Source organism: Phalangium opilio, unplaced genomic scaffold, assembly GCF_054372755.1.
Source record: "Phalangium opilio isolate 3A_F unplaced genomic scaffold, DU_Popi_V2 ptg000079l_1, whole genome shotgun sequence".
In the NCBI taxonomy this organism is placed as follows: Eukaryota; Metazoa; Arthropoda; class Arachnida; order Opiliones; family Phalangiidae; genus Phalangium; species Phalangium opilio.
Window position 1 is genome coordinate 1,771,842 of NW_028324187.1, and position 24,338 is coordinate 1,796,179.

General features: G+C 35.2%; 3 protein-coding genes and 1 long non-coding RNA gene across 6 annotated transcripts in view; 3 read left to right on the forward strand and 1 right to left on the reverse strand.

The window, feature by feature from the left end:
* The first annotated feature begins 1,991 nt into the window (after nt 1-1,991).
* Nucleotides 1,992-3,475, forward strand: LOC149654136 (uncharacterized). Its single transcript, XR_016370424.1, has 2 exons — nt 1,992-2,232; nt 3,251-3,475. It is a non-coding gene; the product is annotated as an uncharacterized LOC149654136 (long non-coding RNA).
* A 12,823-nt stretch (nt 3,476-16,298) lies between these two features.
* Nucleotides 16,299-18,080, forward strand: Vps25 (vacuolar protein sorting 25). 2 transcript variants are annotated; one of them, XM_089845533.1, is made up of 5 exons: nt 16,299-16,359; nt 16,611-16,756; nt 16,954-17,007; nt 17,646-17,734; nt 17,799-18,080. In XM_089845533.1, the coding sequence occupies exons 1-5, from the start codon at nt 16,310-16,312 to the stop codon at nt 17,985-17,987; spliced, it is 528 nt and encodes a 175-aa protein (XP_089701659.1). In that variant the 5' UTR covers nt 16,299-16,309; the 3' UTR covers nt 17,988-18,080. The 2 variants fall into 2 exon arrangements, with proteins under 2 accessions (XP_089701659.1, XP_089701660.1); XM_089845534.1 differs by having other exon boundaries at nt 16,315-16,370.
* Nucleotides 18,081-18,082: 2 nt separating this feature from the next.
* On the reverse strand, nt 18,083-20,243 carry LOC149654138 (acetylcholinesterase-like). Its single transcript, XM_089845532.1, has 2 exons — nt 18,376-20,243; nt 18,083-18,302 (listed from the first exon to the last, which is right to left on the reverse strand). The coding sequence occupies exons 1-2, from the start codon at nt 19,857-19,859 to the stop codon at nt 18,125-18,127; spliced, it is 1,662 nt and encodes a 553-aa protein (XP_089701658.1). The 5' UTR covers nt 19,860-20,243; the 3' UTR covers nt 18,083-18,124.
* A 2,856-nt stretch (nt 20,244-23,099) lies between these two features.
* Nucleotides 23,100-24,338, forward strand: part of LOC149654139 (inactive dipeptidyl peptidase 10-like) — a 32,268-nt gene continuing 31,029 nt past the window's right edge. Inside the window, exon 1 of one of the 2 annotated variants that reach the window (XM_089845174.1) lies at nt 23,100-24,090. In XM_089845174.1, the coding sequence (XP_089701300.1) occupies nt 24,010-24,090 (81 nt within the window). In that variant the 5' untranslated portion in view covers nt 23,100-24,009. The remainder of the gene's footprint in view (nt 24,091-24,338) is intronic. The other variant, XM_089845175.1, reaches the window with a different exon arrangement.

Below are 24,338 nucleotides of genomic sequence, written 5' to 3' on the forward strand. Positions count from 1 at the left end.
TATCGTATACATTTTACTATTCTAAATTAAAACCATATTTTATTGCCTCCAAAAAAACTTGGGGTGTTTTAGCGCCGGTGTCCAATTGTTCTCTTAGAATATTCCGTTTGTTCTCAAGATCGCGGAACTTTTTTAGAGGTTGTCTAACAGGGTGAAGACGGCTCATGGAGTCTATTTCAATTTCTTGATGGACCTCTTCTCTTTTCATAAACTGTATGAGTTCATAGATGTTGGGAAGAAGGACCTACAACGCTTTGTTCCACTTGTTATGTGTGCCTTCACAATCATTGTTCGTTCTTGCATCCGCGTTGTCACCATGGCACCACATGAATTCTGCAGGGCTGAAAGATAAACCACGGATTGCGGCGATTGTTTGTATGGCGCGAAACATACGATCATAAGTTTCGCGAGATTTATCTGGTAGCAATACAAATAGCTGAGGTAATATTTTTTTTAACGAGACAGTGCAATGTAAAGAGTTGATAAAATAGTGCTGGTGAAGCTTTGAATGTTCCATCCATGCATATGCGTTGAGCAGAACAGATTCTCCCAACCATCCGATCAGTTCCGAAAATGAGTATCTTATCTTCGTCGCCTTCGTTGAATAACAGAAAATTATGCTCAGATATAGCCCTTGTCACTCGGAGAGGTAAAAAAGTAGGCTTAACTTGATTTTGAAATAAGCGTGTGACAGTAATCACGTGACGGTATACTAAAAGGTATCGCCAGGGCTGCATATAACCAGAAGTATATAATACTTCTCTTCGAGAGAAGTGTACCACAAAGCGTGGTAAGTGTAACGTCATTCTTCCCAACATCGGACCATTTGGAGCAAGGTTACTAAACCGAATCACATACGCGATAAATAGTTCCCTCATCATTAGTCTATTTGCGTTAAATTATTTGGCAAGACGCACTTGTGGATTTTTGTCTCACCCCAAGACGAGGTTAGGGAGTTGATTGCTGATGATTTAGTACCAAACAGTTATAGAATTCACCTTACGGTGCGATGCCCATCTGTAGTTTGATGAGCGGGAGAGCAAACAAAAAGGGTGAGCCTGGGAAGGATGACGTTACATAACTAATATATTAAGGTGATACAGAGTGGCATCCTTCTTCTATTATCCCCTTCTGATATAACCTTAAGCTCTTTTCAAAAGTAGATTATAGAGATCTAGTGAAGAATGTAGATTTTTCTTGTCCAATTTAACATAATTAAATTTTATCTATCTGATTTTTGGATTCAATTATTCTCTTATTTGCTCGTTTATTTTTTAATTTGTTACCTTATTGTTCTATTTGTTTGTTAATTGTTTTATTTTGGTTTATGTTGTTCTATGCTGTTTTATTGTGTTTTTATGCTGTTTTATGCTGTTTAATGTGTGTTTATGCTGTTTTATTGTGTTTTATGCTGTTTTATTCTGTTTTAAGCGGTTTAATATGTGTTTATGCTGTTTTATTGTGTTTTTATGCTGGTTTAAGCTGTTTTATTGTCTGTTTTCGCTGTTTTATTGTGTTTCTATGCTGTTTAAAGTGTGTTTATGCTGTTTAATGTGTGTCTATGATGTTTTATTGTGTTTTATACTGTTTATTGTGTTTTTATGCTGTTTTACTGTGGTTTATGTTGTTCTATGCTGTTTTACTGTGGTTTATGTTGTTCTATGCTGTTTTACTGTGGTTTATGTTGTTCTATGCTGTTTTATTGTGTTTTATGCTGTTCTATGCTGTTTTATGGTGTTTTATTGTAGTTTCTGTGCGTTCTATTGTAGTTTTTGTGTTTTATTGTAGTTTCTGTGCTAACTAAAACATTCGAAGTGTTAATACTAGTGTTTATGTCGATAATGAGTTAAAAATACAAAGAAAAATACAAGCATCTGCCGCATTATGAGCCTATTCACGTCTTCTTCCCAGTGCCAAGCAGAGGGGACGGGATCGACCACGGATTGCGGCGATTGTTTGTATGGCGCGAAACATACGCTCATAAGTTTCGCAAGATTTATCTGGTAGCAATACAAATAGCTGAGGTAATATTTTTTTTAACGAGACAGTGCAATGTAAAGAGTTGATAAAATAGTGCTGGTGAAGCTTTGAATGTTCCATCCATGCATATGCGTTGAGCAGAACAGATTCTCCCAACCATCCGATCAGTTCCGAAAATGAGTATCTTATCTTCGTCGCCTTCGTTGAATAACAGAAAATTATGCTCAGATATAGTCCTTGTCACTCGGAGAGGTAAAAAAGTAGGCTTAACTTGATTTTGAAATAAGCGCGTGACAGTAATCACGTGACGGTATACTAAAAGGTATCGCCAGGGCTGGATATAACCTTAAGCTCTTCTCAAAAGTAGATTATAGAGATCTAGTGAAGAATGTAGATTTTTCTTGTCCAATTTAACATAATTAAATTTTATCTATCTGATTTTTGGATTCAATTATTCTCTTATTTGCTCGTTTATTTTTTAATTTGTTACCTTATTGTTCTATTTGTTTGTTAATTGTTTTATTTTGGTTTATGCTGTTTTATGCTGTTTAATGTGTGTTTATGCTGTTTTATTGTGTTTTATGCTGTTTTATTCTGTTTTAAGCGGTTTAATTTGTGTTTATGCTGTTTTATTGTGTTTTTATGCTGTTTTAAGCTGTTTTATTGTCTGTTTTCGCTGTTTTATTGTGTTTCTATGCTGTTTAAAGTGTGTTTATGCTGTTTAATGTGTGTCTATGATGTTTTATTGTGTTTTATACTGTTTATTGTGTTTTTATGCTGTTTTACTGTGGTTTATGTTGTTCTATGCTGTTTTATTGTGTTTTATGCTGTTTTATTGTGTTTTATGCTGTTTTATTCTGTTTTAAGCGGTTTAATTTGTGTTTATGCTGTTTTATTGTGTTTTTATGCTGTTTTAAGCTGTTTTATTGTCTGTTTTCGCTGTTTTATTGTGTTTCTATGCTGTTTAAAGTGTGTTTATGCTGTTTAATGTGTGTCTATGATGTTTTATTGTGTTTTATACTGTTTATTGTGTTTTTATGCTGTTTTACTGTGGTTTATGTTGTTCTATGCTGTTTTACTGTGGTTTATGTTGTTCTATGCTGTTTTACTGTGGTTTATGTTGTTCTATGCTGTTTTATTGTGTTTTATGCTGTTCTATGCTGTTTTATGGTGTTTTATTGTAGTTTCTGTGCTAACTAAAACATTCCAAGTATTAATTCTAGCGTTTATGTCGATAATGAGTTAAAAATGAACTATTCTAATTTCAAAGAAAAATACAAGCATCTGCCGCATTATGAGCCTATTCACGTCTTCTTCCCAGTGCCAAGGAGAGGGGACGGGATCGACGCCATTCAGAGATAAAAGAGAGCTTCTCATAACACACGCCGCGAGCAAGTTTCAACGAAGTTTACTTTTTGTTTTTATATCTATATACTTTTGTTTATACTTCATAAATGTACTATAGAATAAATAAATTGTTCGTCGATTTAATGAATCTCATTTTTTATTCCTTTTCTGTCAATTTAGTTACAGCAGGCATATATAGGATTTTAAAATGCATCAATTAGATTAAAAAGGACTGGAGATATGGGTTAATTATAGGTTCCCGGTAATCACTTTAGCACTGTTAAAAGCAGCGCGTCGAGGGGCTATTCACTAATGAAAATTTTCTTTTATTGGTGATTTTTATTCACGCTTTTAAAAAGGATAGGGATACTTTGGTGATTTAAAACGGATGGGGATTAATGGTTGCGTCTGGATTACAAGTAATCATCGAGGGGCTACTCACTAAAAACTCGTTAGCGATTTTAAACGGGATTGGGATTGTGGGTAACTTAGGGGCTACGGGTTGTTATTATTTTACTAGTTATGAACGGATTATTAAGCATTCACACATTTGCCGCTAGGGGCGCTGTGTACGTAGTTACGTATTTACTGACATCTAAAACATGATAAAATTCTGCCCCACATTCGTGAAAGCAATAGATAGTTCGTAAATTGCCGCTAGGGGCGCTGAGTACGTAGTTACGTATTTACTGACATCTAAAACATGATAAAATTCTGCTAGACATTCGTGTAAGCAATATATAGTTCATAAATTTCCGCTAGGGCCGCTGTATACGTAGTTACGTATTTACTGACATCTAAAACATGATAAAATTCTGCTAGACATTCGTGTAAGCAATAGATAGTTCATAAATTGCCGCTAGGGGCGCTGTATACGTAGTTACGTATTTACTGACATCTAAAACATGATAAAATTCTGCTAGACATTCGTGTAAGCAATATATAGTTCATAAATTTCCGCTAGGGGCGCTGTATACGTAGTTACGTATTTACTGACATCTAAAACATGATAAAATTCTGCTAGACATTCGTGTAAGCAATAGATAGTTCATAAATTGCCGCTAGGGGCGCTGTATACGTAGTTACGTATTTACTGACATCTAAAACATGATAAAATTCTGCTAGACATTCGTGTAAGCAATAGATAGTTCATAAATTGCCGCTAGGGGCGCTGTATACGTAGTTACGTATTTACTGACATCTAAAACATGATAAAATTCTGCTAGACATTCGTGTAAGCAATAGATAGTTCATAAATTGCCGCTAGGGGCGCTGTATACGTAGTTACGTATTTACTGACATCTAAAACATGATAAAATTCTGCTAGACATTCGTGTAAGCAATAGATAGTTCATAAATTGCCGCTAGGGGCGCTGTATACGTAGTTACGTATTTACTGACATCTAAAACATGATAAAATTCTGCTAGACATTCGTGTAAGCAATAGATAGTTCATAAATTGCCGCTAGGGGCGCTGTATACGTAGTTACGTATTTACTGACATCTAAAACATGATAAAATTCTGCTAGACATTCGTGTAAGCAATAGATAGTTCATAAATTGCCGCTAGGGGCGCTGTATACGTAGTTACGTATTTACTGACATCTATAACATGAAAACATTTCCTGCTAGGGGCGCTGTATACGTAGTTACGTATTTACTGACATCTAATACATGAAGAAATTTGCCGCTAGGGGCGCTGTCTATAATATTATATAGGCCTAATGGTGTGTTCTCTAATTTGAATTAGCGCCACGTCACACTTCGAAGCGCCCCCAACGACGGAATTTACTATAAAACTCGGACGCCACTTGTCCAGGTTTCTTTTCTCTCTGCGCCGGCGACCAGTCAACATCGTTCCTAGATCAGCTCCTCGTATTACTGAATTTCGAAGGCAGTATTGGATGGAAAGCCACGTTTTACGCCGATGGTGGGACGTGACTCTAAGCTCTCCGCCATTGAATGTCCATTAGAACGTTGAAATCAACGCGAAAGGTTAAGCCTAGTACGGTATGTGTGAAAGTCTTTCAATAATTCAAAGCCATCCAGCTAGCAATTTATTATTTTATTTAATCCTAGAGTTTAAATTACTTAGGTAGAATTAATTGTTAGTTAATTATGTTTATTTATTGAAAATTAACTACAATATGAAGAAAATTCCAGACACGAGGTCAGTTAGACAAGGCTTAATTTAGAACATCTTAAATCAAGTACTTGAGCTCATATTAGGGGAAATTAAATTCCATATCTATTTTAAATAATAAACCTCGACTGTTAGCAAATTAGGTCTCATTTAACAGCGCGAAACTATATTACCTGAAATGAGTAACGTATGGTTTAACGGGGCCAGATTAGGTTGCACTAGGCTAGGCTAAACCTTTTATAAAAATTTTTCCGGACCTAATCTCTAAGCTTTTACTTTATGCCGTCGTTTTAATTTAAATTAACGAGGGCAATTTAGAATTATTACGCGTAAATTATAGATTTGAGATTCTAAAATTTCATTCGAGGCAGTATTTAATTTTTTTAGATAACTACGGTCTATTTAATAAATTAAATGGTTTAAATTAATTAGGGTTAACTGTTAATAAGTATTCACTAATTATGGAGATTAAGTCAATTTAATAATTTTAAAATGAGGCACGAACGCGAAGTTAAGGCTAGAGATTTTTAATTTATATTTACGTAGTTTTTTTCTTAAATTATTTTAATCTATGGTATTTCCGTGAGTTATTATTTTGTTGGGACCTTGAGTAGCCGTTTAATTCTGATATGGAAATTTCTTAATATTTAGTGCAATAGCCCTTTTCGCATGTCGGAGGGTAAAAGTGGGGGAAAATGCGAGGCGCATGCGTGTTAGTAACAACGTGGATAAAATAGCAGACTACGGTCTTAGCCTCCGCGTATTTCCTCATTATTTTAGAGGCATCAACTTTGCCATTAAATCTGATCATTTTCGACACATTTTCTTGATTTTTTTTCTTAGAAATTTGGAGAAAAAGTGGAATAAAATTCATTTAAGCCAGTGGTTTTTTAGTTCAATTTTGTAGCATTGTTCAATTATTTTTTTTTCATATGATTCTTAAGCCTTTGCACTATGCCTGGATGCTGTGTTGTGGTAGTGGGTGGGATGCAAGAATCAGTCGTATAAAGTAAAGAGGGATGGTAAAACAGTGGAAATTAAATTTCACAGAATTGTTGTGAAAAGGAGAACGAGTTATAAAACGAAAATGTTGGAACACCAAAGACGGAGATAACATGCATTTCGTTAGTGGGTATCGGACCCCGGTCGGGAATCGGCGGCCCTCGCGGGGAAAGCGCTCTTTTTTTGAGGGGTCGCTCTCGTGGTTTTGCCCGGCCCTGCTTGGATACCGACATTATTTATGAAGCCGACACTAAGCCTTGGTCATTAAGGGAAATATTTTCGATATTATAATTTTTTAAGCTTCAATGTGCATGTGTTCTCTACAGTAGGATTTAAATATAATTCCCATATTTTTACAAACTTATTTAAGTTCCAATATTTTGAGTTTATCATAGTTTAGCTTCAAATTCACTCCGTTACCTACAGTCCCAGCTATTTCTCCGTAGGCCGATGGCGTCGTCTGCTATTTTATCCACGGCGCACGACAAGCGCATGCGCGCATAAATTTGCGAAAAGGTCTATTCTTACATTATATTTATGGGAATATTTTACTTGGCTTTTTCCTTAAATTATTATTTTGCTAGGACCTTAATGTAGCCCTTGAATTCTGATTTGGCTTAATATTTAGTGTGATTTTTAAATTTTGATTTTGGGAATATTATTCGAAGTTTTTCTTCAATAATTTACGGAAACAAATCCATAGATTAAATTATTTTTTTTTGTTAGGCCCCTCTAATTCTTATTAATATTTGTTATTGATATATATTCATTTTTAGACGCGATGACGTTCTTGGATATTCTGTTGCTGGTCATTCGGAGAAGTTTCCTAGCTGATGATTTCAACCTTTGTTAGAGACGCTCATTCCAGATGACATCTTCCTTGGATTTGCGATACAAGATGTTTTCAACCTGTGGTGGCCTTGCAATCATTCTCTACAAATATGCGATGAACATCACCGAATCTAGAAAATTCAAATTTTTATTAGAATTATATTGGCAACTACTTAATTTCTTTTTACACGTTAAACTTCAATTTACGGGACACTTTATATTATTTTTTGTTGAAAATTTTTGTAAACACCTCGTTTTTTTACTTTCTGTTCAATAAATTACGCCTTAAACCACTTTTTTTGTTTTCTTAAAAATTATTTGATTAAGAGGGAAGGTTTGAATTTTTTAGCTCTAAACAGATAGCCTATTTTTTGAGGACCCTCTTTTAGGCTTAAAAAAATAAAACTATCAAATTGTTTTGGAAAAAATTACCCTAAAACCAGCTTAAATTGTTTAATAAAGTAAAAAAAGCCTAAATAAGGGTCCAAAAATAAGGCCTAAAAAAGGGTCCAAAAATACTACCCTAAGTCCAGACCCTAAAAAATTCAAGCCATCCCCCATATCGAAACTTTTTTAAGAAAACAAAGAACGTGAGGCAAGAAAAAAATTTTTATTGAGAAAAAAACAATTCAGGTGTTTACAAAAATTTTCTACAAAAAAATATTTAAAGCGTTCCATAAATTAAAATTTGACCGCGAAAAATTAAATGGGGTAGGCTAGTTACCGATTAAATTTAAGAATAAAATTGAGTTAATTGGCGGAAAAACTTCAAGTCCAATCTCAGTTTGAAGGCCTCGTGTTTCGCAAATCCAAGAAAGATGTCATCTGGATTGAGGGTCCTTAACATCGGATGACGTGCTTCGCAAATCCAAGAAAGATGTCATCTGGATTGAGGGTCCTTAACATCGGATGACGTGTTTCGCAAATCCAAGAAAGATTTCATCTGGATTGAGGGTCCTTAACATCGGATGACGTGTTTCGCAAATCCAAGAAAGATTTCATCTGGATTGAGGGTCCTTAACATCGGATGAACTTCCAAGTCTACTTGAAAACGTCTCTGAATGACCAGCAACAGCTTATCCAAGAAAATAATTAGGTAGGGTAGTATTTTTGGACCCTTTTTAAGGGTAGTATTTTTGGACCCTTTTTTAGGCTTTTTTTTACTTTTTTAAACAATTTAAGCTGGTTTTAGGCTAACTTTTTCCAAAACAATTTGATAGTTTTATTTTTTGATATATAAGCTAAAATATGCCTAAAAGAGTGTCCTCAAAAAATAGGCTATCTGTTTAGAGCTAAAAAATTCAAACCTTCCCTCTTAATCAAATAATTTTTAAGAAAACAAAAAAAGTGGTTTAAGGCGTAATTTATTGAACAGAAAGTAAAAAAACGAGGTGTTTACAAAAATTTTCAACAAAAAATAATATAAAGTGTCCCGTAAATTGAAGTTTAACGTGTAAAAAGAAATTAAGTAGTTGCCAATATAATTCTAATAAAAATTTGAATTTTCTAGATTCGGTGATGTTCATCGCATATTTGTAGAGAATGATTGCAAGGCCACCACAGGTTGAAAACATCTTGTATCGCAAATCCAAGGAAGATGTCATCTGGAATGAGCGTCTCTAACAAAGGTTGAAATCATCAGCTAGGAAACTTCTCCGAATGACCAGCAACAGAATATCCAAGAACGTCATCGCGTCTAAAAATGAATATATATCAATAACAAATATTAATAAGAATTAGAGGGGCCTAACAAAAAAATTATTTTAATCTATGGATTTGTTTCCGTAAATTATTGAAGAAAAACTTCGAATAATATTCCCAAAATCAAAATTTAAAAATCACACTAAATATTAAGCCAAATCAGAATTCAAGGGCTACATTAAGGTCCTAGCAAAATAATAATTTAAGGAAAAAGCCAAGTAAAATATTCCCATAAATATAATGTAAGAATTGCACTAAATATTAAGAAATTTCCATATCAGAATTAAACGGCTACTCAAGGTCCCAACAAAATAATAACTCACGGAAATACCATAGATTAAAATAATTTAAGAAAAAAACTACGTAAATATAAATTAAAAATCTCTAGCCTTAACTTCGCGTTCGTGCCTCATTTTAAAATTATTAAATTGACTTAATCTCCATAATTAGTGAATACTTATTAACAGTTAACCCTAATTAATTTAAACCATTTAATTTATTAAATAGACCGTAGTTGTCTAAAAAAATTAAATACTGCCTCGAATGAAATTTTAGAATCTCAAATCTATAATTTACGCGTAATAATTCTAAAATACCCTCGTTAATTTAAATTAAAACGATGGCATAAAGTAAAAACTTAGAGATTAGTGCCAAGCCCGGATAAATTTTTATAAAAGGTTTAGCCTAGCCTAGTGCAACCTAATCTGGCCCCGTTCAACAATATTTTACTCATTTTACGTAATATAGTTTCGCGCCGTTAAATGAGACCTAATTTGCAAACAGTCGAGGTTTATTATTTAAAATAGATAAGGAATTTAATTTCCCCTAATATGAGCCCAATTACTTGATTTAAGATGTTCTAAATTAAGCCTTCACTAACTGACCTCGTGTCTGGAAATTTCTTCTTATTGTATTTAATTTTTAATAAATAAACATAATTAACTAACAATTAACTCTACCTAAATAATTTAAACTCTAGGATTAAATAAAATAATAAATCGCTAGCTGGATAGCTTTGGATTATTGAAAGACTTTCACACATACCGTATTAGACTTAACCTTTCGCGTTGATTTCAACGTTCTAATGGACATTCAATGGCGGAGAGCTTAGAGTCACGTCCCACCATCGGCGTAAAACGTGGCTTTCCATCCAATACTGCCTTCGAAAGTCAGGATTACGAGGAGATGATCAAGGAACGATGTTGACTGGTCGCCGGCGCAGAGAGAAAAGAAACCTGGACAAGTGGCGTCCGAGTTTTATAGTAAATTCCGTCGTTGGGGGCGCTTCGAAGTGTGACGTGGCGCTAATTCAAATTAGAGAACACACCATTAGGCCTATATAATATTATAGACAGCGCCCCTAGCGGCAAATTTCTTCATGTTATAGATGTCAGTAAATACGTAACTACGTATACAGCGCCCCTAGCGGCAATTTATGAACTATCTATTGCTTACACGAATGTCTAGCAGAATTTTATCATGTTTTAGATGTCAGTAAATACGTAACTACGTATACAGCGCCCCTAGCGGCAATTTATGAACTATCTATTGCTTACACGAATGTCTAGCAGAATTTTATCATGTTTTAGATGTCAGTAAATACGTAACTACGTACTCAGCGCCCCTAGCGGCAATTTACGAACTATCTATTGCTTTCACGAATGTGGGGCAGAATTTTATCATGTTTTAGATGTCAGTAAATACGTAACTACGTACACAGCGCCCCTAGCGGCAAATGTGTGAATGCTTTATAATCCGTTCATAACTAGTAAAATAATAACAACCCGTAGCCCCTAAGTTACCCACAATCCCAATCCCGTTTAAAATATCTAACGAGTTTTTAGTGAGTAGCCCCTCGATGATTACTTGTAATCCAGACGCAACCATTAATCCCCATCCGTTTTAAATCACCAAAGTATCCCTATCCTTTTTAAAAGCGTGAATAAAAATCACCAATAAAAGAAAATTTTCATTAGTGAATAGCCCCTCGACGCGCTGCTTTTAACAGTGCTAAAGTGATTACCGGGAACCTATAATTAACCCATATCTCCAGTCCTTTTTAATCTAATTGATGCATTTTAAAATCCTATATATGCCTGCTGTAACTAAATTGACAGAAAAGGAATAAAAAATGAGATTCATTAAATCGACGAACAATTTATTTATTCTATAGTACATTTATGAAGTATAAACAAAAGTATATAGATATAAAAACAAAAAGTAAACTTCGTTGAAACTTGCTCGCGGCGTGTGTTATGAGAAGCTCTCTTTTATCTCTGAATGGCGTCGATCCCGTCCCCTCTCCTTGGCACTGGGAAGAAGACGTGAATAGGCTCATAATGCGGCAGATGCTTGTATTTTTCTTTGAAATTAGAATAGTTCATTTTTAACTCATTATCGACATAAACGCTAGAATTAATACTTGGAATGTTTTAGTTAGCACAGAAACTACAATAAAACACAAAAACTACAATAGAACGCACAGAAACTACAATAAAACACAAAAACTACAATAGAACGCACAGAAACTACAATAAAACACAAAAACTACAATAGAACGCACAGAAACTACAATAAAACACAAAAACTACAATAGAACGCACAGAAACTACAATAAAATACAAAAACTACAATAGAACGCACAGAAACTACAATAAAACACCATAAAACAGCATAAAACACAATAAAACAGCATAGAACAACATAAACCACAGTAAAACAGCCTAAAAACACAATTAACAGTATAAAACACAATAAAACATCATATACACACATTAAACAGCATAAACACACTTTAAACAGCATAGAAACACAATAAAACAGCGAAAACAGACAATAAAACAGCTTAAAACAGCATAAAAACACAATAAAACAGCATAAACACAAATTAAACCGCTAAAAACAGAATAAAACAGCATAAAACACAATAAAACAGCATAAAACACAATAAAACAGCATAAACACACATAAAACAGCATAAAAACACAGTAAAACAACATAAAACACAATAAAACAGCATAAAAACACAATAAAACAGCATAAAACACAATAAAACAGCATAGAACAACATAAACCACAATAAAACAATTAACTAACAAATAGAACAATAAGGAAACAAATTAAAAAATAAACGAGCAAATTAGAGAATAATTGAATCCAAAAATCAGATTAAAATTATGTTAAATTGGACAAGAAAAATCTACATTCTTCACTAGATCTCTATAATCTACTTTTGAAAAGAGCTTAAGGTTATATCCAGCCCTGGCGTTACCTTTTAGTATACCGTCACGTGATTACTGTCACGCGCTTATTTCAAAATCAAGTTAAGCCTACTTTTTTACCTCTCCGAGTGACAAGGGCTATATCTGAGCATAATTTTCTGTTATTCAACGAAGGCGACGAAGATAAGATATTCATTTTCGGAACTGATCGGATGGTTGGGAGAATCTGTTCTGCTCAACGCATATGCATGGATGGAACATTCAAAGCTTCACCAGCACTATTTTATCAACTCTTTACATTGCACTGTCTCGTTAAAAAAAATATTACCTCAGCTATTTGTATTGCTACCAGATAAATCTCGCGAAACTTATGAGCGTATGTTTCGCGCCATACAAACAATTGCCGCAATCCGTGGTTTATCTTTCAGCCCTGCAGAATTCATGTGGTGCCATGGTGACAACGCGGATGCAAGAACGAACAATGATTGTGAAGGCACACATAACAAGTGGAACAAAGCGTTGAAGGTCCCTCATCCCAACATCTATGAACTCATACAGTTTATGAAAAGAGAAGAGGTCCATCAAGAAATTGAAATAGACTCCATGAGCCGTCTTCACCCTGTTAGACAACCTCTAAAAAAGTTCCGCGATCTTAAGAACAAACGGAATATTCTAAGAGAATAATTGGACACCGGCGCTAAAACACCCGAAGAGTTTTTGGAGGCAATAAAATATGGTTTTAATTTAAAATAGTAAAATGTATACGATACTTATTTTAATAAATATTTGGGTTAAAAATCGTTGGGAGAAATAACTTTGGGTAAACTGGGATTGGGATAAGTAGGGTTTGGGAGAACTATTTTGGGGGAAATGGGACTAAATCAAAAAGATTAATAATGAAAATAATAAAAATATTTTTATAAACGTGAAACTTCCGAGTGTTGAGTCCAGGTACTGAAAATAAAAGAAAATTTCTATTATTAACAAATTTTAATCGGCTTAGAATTTCCACTGTTTTTCCACGCTAATATCCTACTGAGCATTACGGTGGAAAACGAGGTTGTTAGGATGGAAAACCAGGGTATATAATTTGGGTGGCGAAACGTAGCGTTATGCTTTAGCGTCCAGATCGGAAGTGCGTAAAGTCACTGAGGCCAGAATGAGCGAGTGTTTAGCCCCTCGGTGACACTATAAACTACTTCAATCTCACTATTAAATTATACATTGTCGAAGGGTCCGACATTTAAACGAAATCCAGTACGCTTCTCGCGAAATCTTTGAAGAAATCAAAAAATTCCGAAATCTTTAGCGAAATCAAGAAATCCCGAAATCTTTTGCGAAATCGCAAAATCAAAGAAGAAATCAAGAAACCTTTGGTGAAATCAATGAAGAAATCACAAAATATTTGCGAAATCACTAAATTCCGTACGCTTTTTTTGGAAATGTCGAACCCCTTCTTGGTATGCCTCAAAACATAAACATTTATAGCTTAGAAGAAAGAAATACCAATATGGCGGCAAGGAATGGAGTAACGCCGGAATTGCCAGGTATGTTTAAAACAATACCGAACATCTGCAATTATAATAAATAATTAAATTGGTTCGTCCATGATAAAACTAAGCAGAAATATTCAAATAATTTAGTTGCTTGAATCGGCAACTAATAATGCGTGAACACGAAAGTTTTGATTAAACAAACAAATCAAAATTTTCTAATAAATAAAAGTTAAACAAGATGGCCCCGGCCAGATTAGAGCCCCATCCCAACGAATCCCTTTTACTTTTAAAATCACCAATGAAAGAAAATCTTCATTAGTGAATAGCTCCTCGATGCGCTGCTTTTAACAGTGCTAAAAGAATTACGGGGAACCACTAAATAACCTTTATTCCCAATCCCTTTTAAAATCGGCAATGAGTTTTTTAGTGAGAAAGCCCCTCGATGCGCTACATTCAACGTTTCTAAAATCATTACGCACAAATCCTAAGTAACCCTTACAAAAATTACCTTTTAAAATCACTAACAAAATTCCCCAATGAGTGAAAATTACAATTAGTGAGTAGCTCCTCTTAAACAGTGAACCCGTAACCTCTAAGTATACCTTAATACCAATTCCGTTAAAAATCGACAAGTTTCAAGTGAGTAGCACCTCGATGATTAACCGTAATCCAGATATAATCCCTAATCCTCACCCAATTTAAATCACCAATGAATCCATATTCCTTTTAAATAACCAATGAATCCTTATTCCTTTTAAAGCATCAATGAAAATCACCAATGAATCCCTAACCCTTTAAAAGGATGAATGAAAATCACCAATGAATCCCTAACCCTTCTAAAAGCATCAATGGAAATTAGTAATATATGAAAATTTTCATTAGTGCATAGGCCCTTGACGCCTATGCACTATTGACCTAGCTCTAGATTAGGCGGGAATACAACTGAACAATAATTTGTTATTAATTGAACTCAAAAATAGACTTTTTCCTTATTTTTGTTTTTTAAAATATCAGGATAGATTTAATTTTAGAAGTAGGAATGGAGAACAGAGTAATGTGGGCGCGTGTCAAAGTCCCGGACCCCTTTCCCGGGGACAGGGGGGGTATGAAAGAAGAGGCGGGTCATAGGGACAGATGTAAAAAGGAATAACGTATTTTTCGACGTCCCCGTCAGCAACGTCATCAATACGTAGTTTAAGTGAGCCAATAAGATAATTTAAACTTTTCGTTACGTGTTGGAGGGAGGGGCAATATACTGGGCTATGAGTCGGACTGAAGTAAATACTAACCGTTCTCCATTCCTACTTCGAAAATTAAATCTATCCCTGATGTAATATTTTCAATAAATACATTTTTGAACTAAAATTGCGTTTACATGGTAAAGTTTACTTGGTAGAAACACAAGGGTTCTTAAGAACTTCCCCAAAATAGGCGTGTTTTAGGCTTCAGGGAATATAATTTGGTTTAGTTAGAGGAATTTTAGTGTCAAGTGTAAGGAATATGTTTAATTTTGGAAAGGGGGTGAAAGTCATAAATTTAACATTTTGACAAAGCTAATTAATTTTAAAGTTTTTATCATTTTTAGATATAATAGATTGTAACACACCTCTCATTATAGTTTCACTACATTTGGACCATTAGATACAAAGATATTATGGATAGAATACTGAATTTTCAATTTTGACGTTAGAAATTAATTTATATTAAAAAACAAAAAACTATTCATTCTAAAATCTTGTATCCTTTTTAGTATAATAGAATGGATTGTAACACACCTCTCATTAAAATTTCAGGACATTTGGACCGGTAGATCCGAAGATATATTCAGTCTAGGAACTGAAGCCATCATTTTGACTTTGGAAAATAATTTTTATAAAAAAACCCTATCCACTCTAGAAGCTTGAATATTTAGTATAATAAAACACGTCAAAACACAAGTCTCGTTAAAATTTCAGGTCATTTGGATGAATAGGACAAAGGATCTGGCCAAAAAAGCTACCTCCTCCCATAGAACTTAATCTTAATTTTGGGTTCCTTTGAATAATCTTCAAAAGTTGTGCTTAAACATGTAAATAGAATTCTTTGAACGGGCTTCTATAGCGCGAGATAGAGTGGGCTATGACTCACCCCTCGTTCTGTTGTAAAGCCTATGTATTTTTTCCACGGTAGTTTACATACCTAAGCAAACCGAAGCGCATGTATATACAACATTAAACCTCGTAGAAATAAAAGTAGTTCGTGAAAACTAGCATTGATCCAGCAAGGACGAGCTTCTTCGAGCAGTGTGCGACATCTAGGAACTTAGGAAGTAGGCTAACGTTAAAAGTAAGCTAACCCAAAGTTCTCTTTGCAAACGATCTTTTAAGTTTAAATTGAATCACTTCCCAAAGCTATTCATACTCTCTGATGATCAAGATTCGGAAAACAAAAGATCTTAACAATATACTATTTTGAAAACTATTTTACATCACAGGAAGTCACGACGTATTTTCGGACACGAAGTATGTTCAATTGATAACTTTTTGATTAGTATACTTTTGATATCCTAAAAAAATCGTCTGCTCGTTCAATTATTAGGTTCGCTTAAAATGGCTGCGTACGAATGGCCGTGGCAGTACAACTTTCCACCGTTTTTCACGTAATTAAAATGTTATTTACTTTATAATAATGCAATTTTTTAACAGTTATTTCAAAAATCATCTAATCTAACTTACAAAACAGTTCCGATGTCGGTAGATTCCCTTAATTAATCAATTTTTGCAAGTACAGGGAACTGTCAAATTTTGCAGATTGGTATCTTTACCTTACCGCCCTTTTTGAGATAAGGCAGGCTTTCTATTATAAAAATAGCAACGTATTTTTTTTTCTTCTCTATTATATTCCTTTTAGACTTCAACCAAATTTAGATACAAGAGGAAAACAACTTGAAGGATGGAGAAACGTCATTTTAGGATTTTGCAAATTCCAAAAGCAATACCGTTTGGATATCACTGAAGCTCAAAATAGTCAATTATTTTACAACAGCGAAATTAATAGTAGGGGAATTATATATTGTTGCAGTCTTAGAAAAATGCTTTTTTTACACTGTAAATATGTACCTTTTTGAATAGTTTGGTGTTCAATGTAAATTAATCCCATTTCCCCACAATAATATGCAAATCTTTCTTGATTGAAAGATACCCTTTTAAGAGTGCAATCAATGTTTCTAAAGATGCAATTAATAAAATTACAGGAAAGCTACCACTTGAAGCTATCTACATTGTACTGGACAATCTAAGTCAAACTGGTTTGTATAATTTTTTTTCTTTGTAAAGAATATATCCAGTAGACCAAAAATAGGCTTAACATTGTCTGCTAGATTATATAGATAAGTTTTAGGTTTATCCCCTCCCATAGGAATGGTTTTCCCAATAGAGTGTTATTTATTACCATACTCTGTCTATATCTACTCCAAAATGGCAACCATAAAAAATCGGGTCTCTTACATATTGTAGGGTAATCCCCAGAGAGCGTAGACCACGGTCGTCCTGCGGGGGGGGGGGGGGGGGGGAGGAGGAGGGGGGTTACCAATTTCGCAAACGGAAAACCCCACCAGACATTTCCTCATACCAGCGGCAGTCTTTGAAGGGACTTTACATGAATGGGAATGGAACATTCTTATCTATAGTATTTTCACTTTTACAACTCTTCAAAGGGGTACCGCCTTGTACTACTATACTATATCAAACGTATTAGCCGCGACATGGGTTTGAGGGGTGGGGGAGGCATATCAAAGGCATTAGCCGCGACATGGGTTTGAGGGGTGGGGGAGGCATGTTTTTATGGCTGAATAGTGAGGCAGTAAGGATTGTAAAACACAGTAAATTTGGTTGGGTTTAGAGTTTTTGGTGATTATAAGCCTTTGTATCTGTTTAATAAAAACAGGAAATGTAGAATGGATAGACAAACAAAAGCAACGTTGTTTTGTCTTTTGGCGTAAACCAGACGAATGGGCGGAACTAATATACAACTGGGTAAATGCGCGCATGCGCAAACTGCAATTTTGCTAGCGGGTTATGAATAATGAGAGTTTCGTAGGCTTCAAATCATGGCATGACTAACACTGTCTGCACTCTGTTTGAATTGACTTCCGGGGATGATACAATTGAGGAAGAGTTTCACGGATTGGATGAAGAGATGTTACGTAAAGCCATCAAGGTTTTGGAAGACAATGGAAAGGCTAAATTGATTAGTTTGGATGGTAGCGAAGGAGTCAAATTCATTTAAATAAAAACAAAACAAAACAGCATTTTATGTATTCCCCCACTGTTGTAAATATTAGTAATTTATAATAATAAATGAAGTTTTTGTTAAAATATTCATTAGTTTCCAAATTCCTTTATTTGAAATACAAAGAATAACCTTTAACCTACGGTATCGTCGTAAGTTGGTACGCTCATAAGGAAATCGCAATGTTCCGAAGATTTTCGGTCAGATTTAATTTCACTTTGACTGTCCAATCTGTAAATCTTTCTCTCTTGCGTGTTGTACAGTGGCCATTCCAGATTTACTAATTTATCAACGACATTGTCTGTTGGAACTCTGTAATGACGTAATATAATATGAAGGAACACTTTCTGCAAAACTGCAATAAGTAGGCCTACTTGACGCTTACCCATATTTGGCAAAATTAGTCCAAATTCTCATCATTTTCTTGGAAAACCTGACGTCACTATGACTGTACTGGAACTCGGGGTGAAATGGTTGTCCAAAGATAAAGTACAATTCAGATGTATGAGGAACTTCCTCCCAATTGAAAAAAGGCGAGATCGAAGACACGTGGTTGTAAAGGTACTTGTACACGTTGTTCCCATTTTTAACAGCCATATCGGTTAAGGTATTTACGCCGCAAAGAACCTGCGTATCCGTCAACAAATCAACTAAAGGTCTTCGATAATTTTCGCCATCCAAACTCTTGGTGTAAATACCCTTAACCCGTTGGACTTTGTCCGTGTCATTGGTACCCAGTGTTTCTTGAACGAATTTCGTGAAGTATTCATCAGAGACGAAAAAATTCCGAGTGTCATTTAAAGTTCCTGAAGCAAAGGTGCCTGTTTTGGCACCATCCCCCGATGTATGGCCAATTACTATATTAACCGACTCCCTCAGCAAACCTTTCTCAATCGATTCAGTTGGTTCATATGGAAAATATTCACCATCGACAGTTGGAATGAATGAAAGTTTACTCTTAAAAGAAGCCTTTAATAGTTCGTCGACAGATTTAGACTGTAGACAAACCGCTACCTCAGTCGAATTTTCAACAACGCATCCTAGGTTCTTCAACAATTTTTCGGATTTTGTTTTAGACGATGTCATTTCGTCGTGAAATCTATTCGAAAATACGCTACCACTTTCAACGATGGCTCGTGCGAATAGACCTTGACTCGATGGTAAAATAAGATGCGTACTGACACTAGCACCACCTGAACTTTGACCGAATATGGTAATACGGTTGGGGTCGCCTCCGAAATACTTGATATTGTCGTAAACCCATTTAAAAGCCAAAGCTTGGTCCATGAGGCCCATATTACCAGGAACATTTTCGTCACCCAAATACAAAAATCCGAATAAAGTCAACCGGTAGTTGAAGGTGACATATACGACATCTTCTTCAGTCGCAAGTACCCTTCCATTATACAAATCCAAACCTGAATACCCGGTTTTAAAACCTCCACCGTAAACGTAAATCATAACAGCGACATTCTTCGTAATGGTGAGCGGTGTCCAAATATTTAAATACAAGCAATCTTCAGACACGGGTTGAGACGCTGGTACAAAGATCTGAGAAAATTTTGGATAGTTTTCAGCGTTACCAATAGTTCCTTGGATGCAGGGATATGGTTTGGTCTTGGCAACGAGTACGTGGTCCCAATTCTTGACGGGTAATGGTGCCTTGAATCTCAAATCCCCTAAAGGTGGTTCAGCGAATGGAATACCGTAAAATTCTCTGGCCAATTTACCATTCGGTGATTTAACAATGGAACCTTCAATTTCACCATTATGAGTTTTTACACGAGTACCGGTTAATGAAACGTGGCAATTTATAATAATAAGCCAAATTAAGGCGAAAATATAGCGAATATTGAAAACAACTGACATATTAAGGCACGTCTGTTATACAGTCGACGTTAACTCTGCTTGGCTAAAAGGTGCAGAAAACCTACGCTAAATCGACCTGTAGTTTATACTCATACTCTAAAGGGGAAAAAAAACAGCTACCCTTTATAATCGCAGATATCTTTTTCCGTATGTTTCTGACAAATCGCTTTGAATCGAAATAACTCTGGGTTTTATGGATCCAATTAATTATAACAAATGTTACCTAATTGAAAGTATAGAAGTACCTCGTGTAAAAATAACTCCGTACACTACAAACTTATATATTAGAGCCGAGTACAACAAAAATGCAATGCAGTTGTTGTTCGCGTTATACGGAACGTGTAAAGGATAAGCGATAGTTCGACATATTTCCCAAAATGTAAACACGAACTTTGGAAATGAAGTTCAGTTGCAATCTAGCCCAGAATGTACGTGTTTTGCCAATATAGATAACAAACGATAATAGCGAAACAAATTCCATCTACCACTGATTATAATGAAAACGATATGAAGGGTAACTTTTAATTAACTAATATAAATGGGTTTTTGGCATTAATTTAATCTATTTGATATACAGTGGTGTTCCACAATGAATTCAAGGGCAATTTTGAGTCGAAAATATAACTCTACATTTCCAGCTTTATCTCCAGTCCAAACGTAGGTCCGGAGTTAATCCCCGCCTCTAAATTACAACCAGCATCTCATTGGTTCTTGAAAACTCTCGTCAGCGCGACGCGAATGACGAAAATTACGTATTTTCCGACTGAGGAGAGGCGAAATAGCCCGGCCTAGTTTTACATCCCCCTTGTATTTTGGAAGGGGGACTGGGACTATGGCGCGCGAATACTTAGGCATCTTATACCTTCTCCCTAGTAATTTAGATATCACTTCTTGGGCACACGCTGTATAAGTAAAAACATTTTATTGTTCTAAACCAATTTTTCCGATTTTGTCATCCTTATTTTCCTTATTTCGTAATTAATCCATACAATTTCAATTTTCTTGATACTCCTGCCACCGGTCATTTATGAATTCTCGGACAAAACTTGTACGGCATATCCCAAATATATTTATATACAATATCCCAACCAATTTAGACTTTCCAAGCACGGAACCAAATTTTCTTGCATGAGCAATTTCGGCTTGTCGTAGAAAATTTTTGGGTGGGTCACTTCCTGAGTCCTACAATAACTGACCACCGTTCACGTTGGTGGTAAATCGCCGGAACCCCTTTTCACCCAACCCCCTCTTTCATCAATGCACAGCGTAGCACTTGACTTTATATTAAAAAGGGTGCAACCCACTTCGCGACCAAGTTAAGTGTCCGTGGCTTTTGTTGATCCCCATATTGTAATCGGGGGTTCTAATATACAGAAGTAGTTTAACCTGTCCCAGTGTCCCAGGTAAAAAATAAAAGAAGAAAAAATAACCTCCAAGCAATTCGGAAATTGTTGTACATTGGTTGCTGGTCAGTCAGTCAAACATTTTCAAATTGTAGTCGGACACTGGACCTTCTTTCCCACAAATGGTGCATATACTGATTGGGATTTAAATCAAGGGTTATATCATGTTTAGTACATTAGTTGCACCAAAATCAGGTGGTACCGTGCAAGTTAGGAGTATAAAGAGTCCCTATAACAAGGTGAAGTCGACGTCCCCAGCGGGAAATGATGAAAATGAGGTAAGTGTTAAGAGTCTGCGGGGGGCTAATTTAATCAATTGATTGGGTCAGTCTCTGTACCAGAAAGAAGAACGGACGGTTTAAATTTTATTTTATTTGCGTTTTACTATATATATATTGCGTATAAGTGTAGTAATGAATAATTTATAAAGTTTAACTGAACCTATTATATTATTCATTAAGGTGGGCTTTAAAAATAGACGAGTCCCAGTTATGACTTATATTGATTACGAAAATAAATTTTAATTTTTTTTTTAAACTAGATCTAAATATAATTTACTGAAACAAACTGAATTTGATATACATGACGCAACTATTTTTCTCTCAATTATAGAACTGTATCCTCATTAGTTCGGTGTTTGCATAATAGTGAGCCTGATATTTCCAGATTTTAATCTGGAAATATCAGGCATCATTTTACATTGAAGGAGTCTCATGTTTAGCAATTTTACAAAATAATAATTTTGTATGCTTTTATAAAATACAAATTAATTACGATTTGCCCTGTTTTATATTTTCGTATATGTACCTCGAATTAAGCTAGTTTGTCAAACGTACAGGCGATAATCGCTCTGGAATTCCCTGTACATTGAGTAAGGGGTAACGTGTAATCATTTTAGATTGCCTGTACAGTCAACGAACGGTTCGGTGTGTACATCGATTAAGCAAACTGACTTGACAGACAGTCCACTCGTGCATGTCATAACTATGTCAAAAAAGACCACAGTAACTTTGATTTTCTCAGAGGTTAAATGTAGACAACAAAAGTGCGAAAAATATTTAATTTCAAGAGCACTTTAGACATTTTTAACATTGTTTATCAAATCGCACTCTTAGCCTGCACAGTTGCAAGGGCATTTTAGCGTACGAGATTTTGTAGGTACGTTAAATACCTTGCTATTACCGTAGCATAGCTATCAGCTAGCCAAGCGTTGAGAATTCCCCATACCAAACCCAAGCTATCAGCTAGCCAAATGTTGACAATTCCTCGTATCAAACCCAAGCTGTAACAACGCCTACGAGATGTGTATATACATCTCGTAGGCGTTGGATGTAAAATTGACGAGTTGAAGTTAATTTCACCCCTTTCATTTTATAAAACATAGCCCTATAAAGTAGTGACGAAAACACCTGATCCTAAAGGAAACAAACTAACTACACCAATCTAAAATTCTTACACTTCTGATTTTTAATAAATAAATGAATTTCCATTAGGAGATAATAATAATAAGGGAAAATAGATTATTGAACCCAATTTTTAGACTAAAATACTCTGTCAATTCTGACCGCTTCCGAACGATTTCGAAATAGAAAAATACGAAATTGAAATTCAATCAATAGTTATAATTAAAACCCGTCGCTGGATGTCAGTCTATTCGCGACACACTACATCGTGTACCGCTGGAAAGCAAACATTGCGCGCGCAACGCAAAATCCAATATATAATTCGAAACCATCACGAGAGAGAGAGAGAGAGGGACGTAACCTTCCTTCAACTACCCTTGCCCCCTTTGGGTTACAAGTAGCCGAAGGAAGCCCGTATAAAAAAGGGGGTAAAACCATCTATTGAGTCCAAAACCATTCGCGTCTCCACAACAAGACCGAGACAGACGCGACGCGTGCTACGAGTCGACTAAAACTTCGCGCCAACCAAACCAATAAATACTACCATCCTCCTATTCAACATTTTCTAACTCGTAAAAATAATGTGTTCACCGTAACTCTAGCCTAAATAGTCTTCCTGGGACTAACTAAATCATAATCTTTCGTTAACATCCGTTGTTGTAATCCGTGAACAGAGCCAATGTCGAAAAAATGAAGAAAACCGAAAAAGAATCAATGACTTGAACGCTCGCAAAACAAAATTGTAAAATAAAAGACTGAAGAAGACTGCTGGACTTTTGTTGAAAAATTTTTCAAGTTTTTGAGAGAGAGTCGCGATGCCAAAATTTCCGTTAAAAAAATAAACCGAATAGCTATGACAGCCGAAAGTAAACATAAAACTTCTACCACTTCGAAAGAGGTGAGTTTCGCGCGTTTACCATCGAGTTTTAAATATAGAAAATCTTTAAACAACCGTGGCAAAAAACCATAACCATCATTTTAAATACTTTTGCCGCATTATTTCTGACCCAGAGAAAGAGAGAGAGAGATCGCATCTTCTACTTTTGTGTTACACTTTTTGCTTTATAAAAACATCCTCACTACACACACGTTACGTTTGCTGCGTGAAAACCAGAAATAACAATTTTTCATAGTGCTTTTTCACTTAGAGCATTTTAGGCCGCGTAAAATAGCAGTCCTGTAGAGGCTGTATAGTTACTGGCTGCTTATGAATATATATTATATATAAGTTTTGCAGTTTTGCTTGAGTTTTGTTCAATATTTTTTTTTTGGTTCATGAGTACGGTTTAAAACACAAAACAAAAAAAAAAGAGAAACTTGGTTTTGGGACGACACATCCCTAGCATGCGATTGGAGCAGATTCAAAGGCGCCAATCGGCCCTTGCAAAACCATTCAGTCTAGGATTAAGCAAGCCTAATTTTCAGGTAAGGCGATTGCCTAAAAAATGCACAAAAAAAATATCAGGGATGAACGTACGTCTTGAAATTGTTCGTATTATTAATTATGTTCGATGGATTTAATTTGTCTTGCTTTGAATTGAAAATTTATAAGTTTGAACGGTTATACGTAGAATCTCCCTCCATTATGGGCTATCCCACCAAAATCATAGCAATAAAATAATAATATTGTTCATTTAAAAATAAATAAATAAAATAAATAATATTACTTTAGA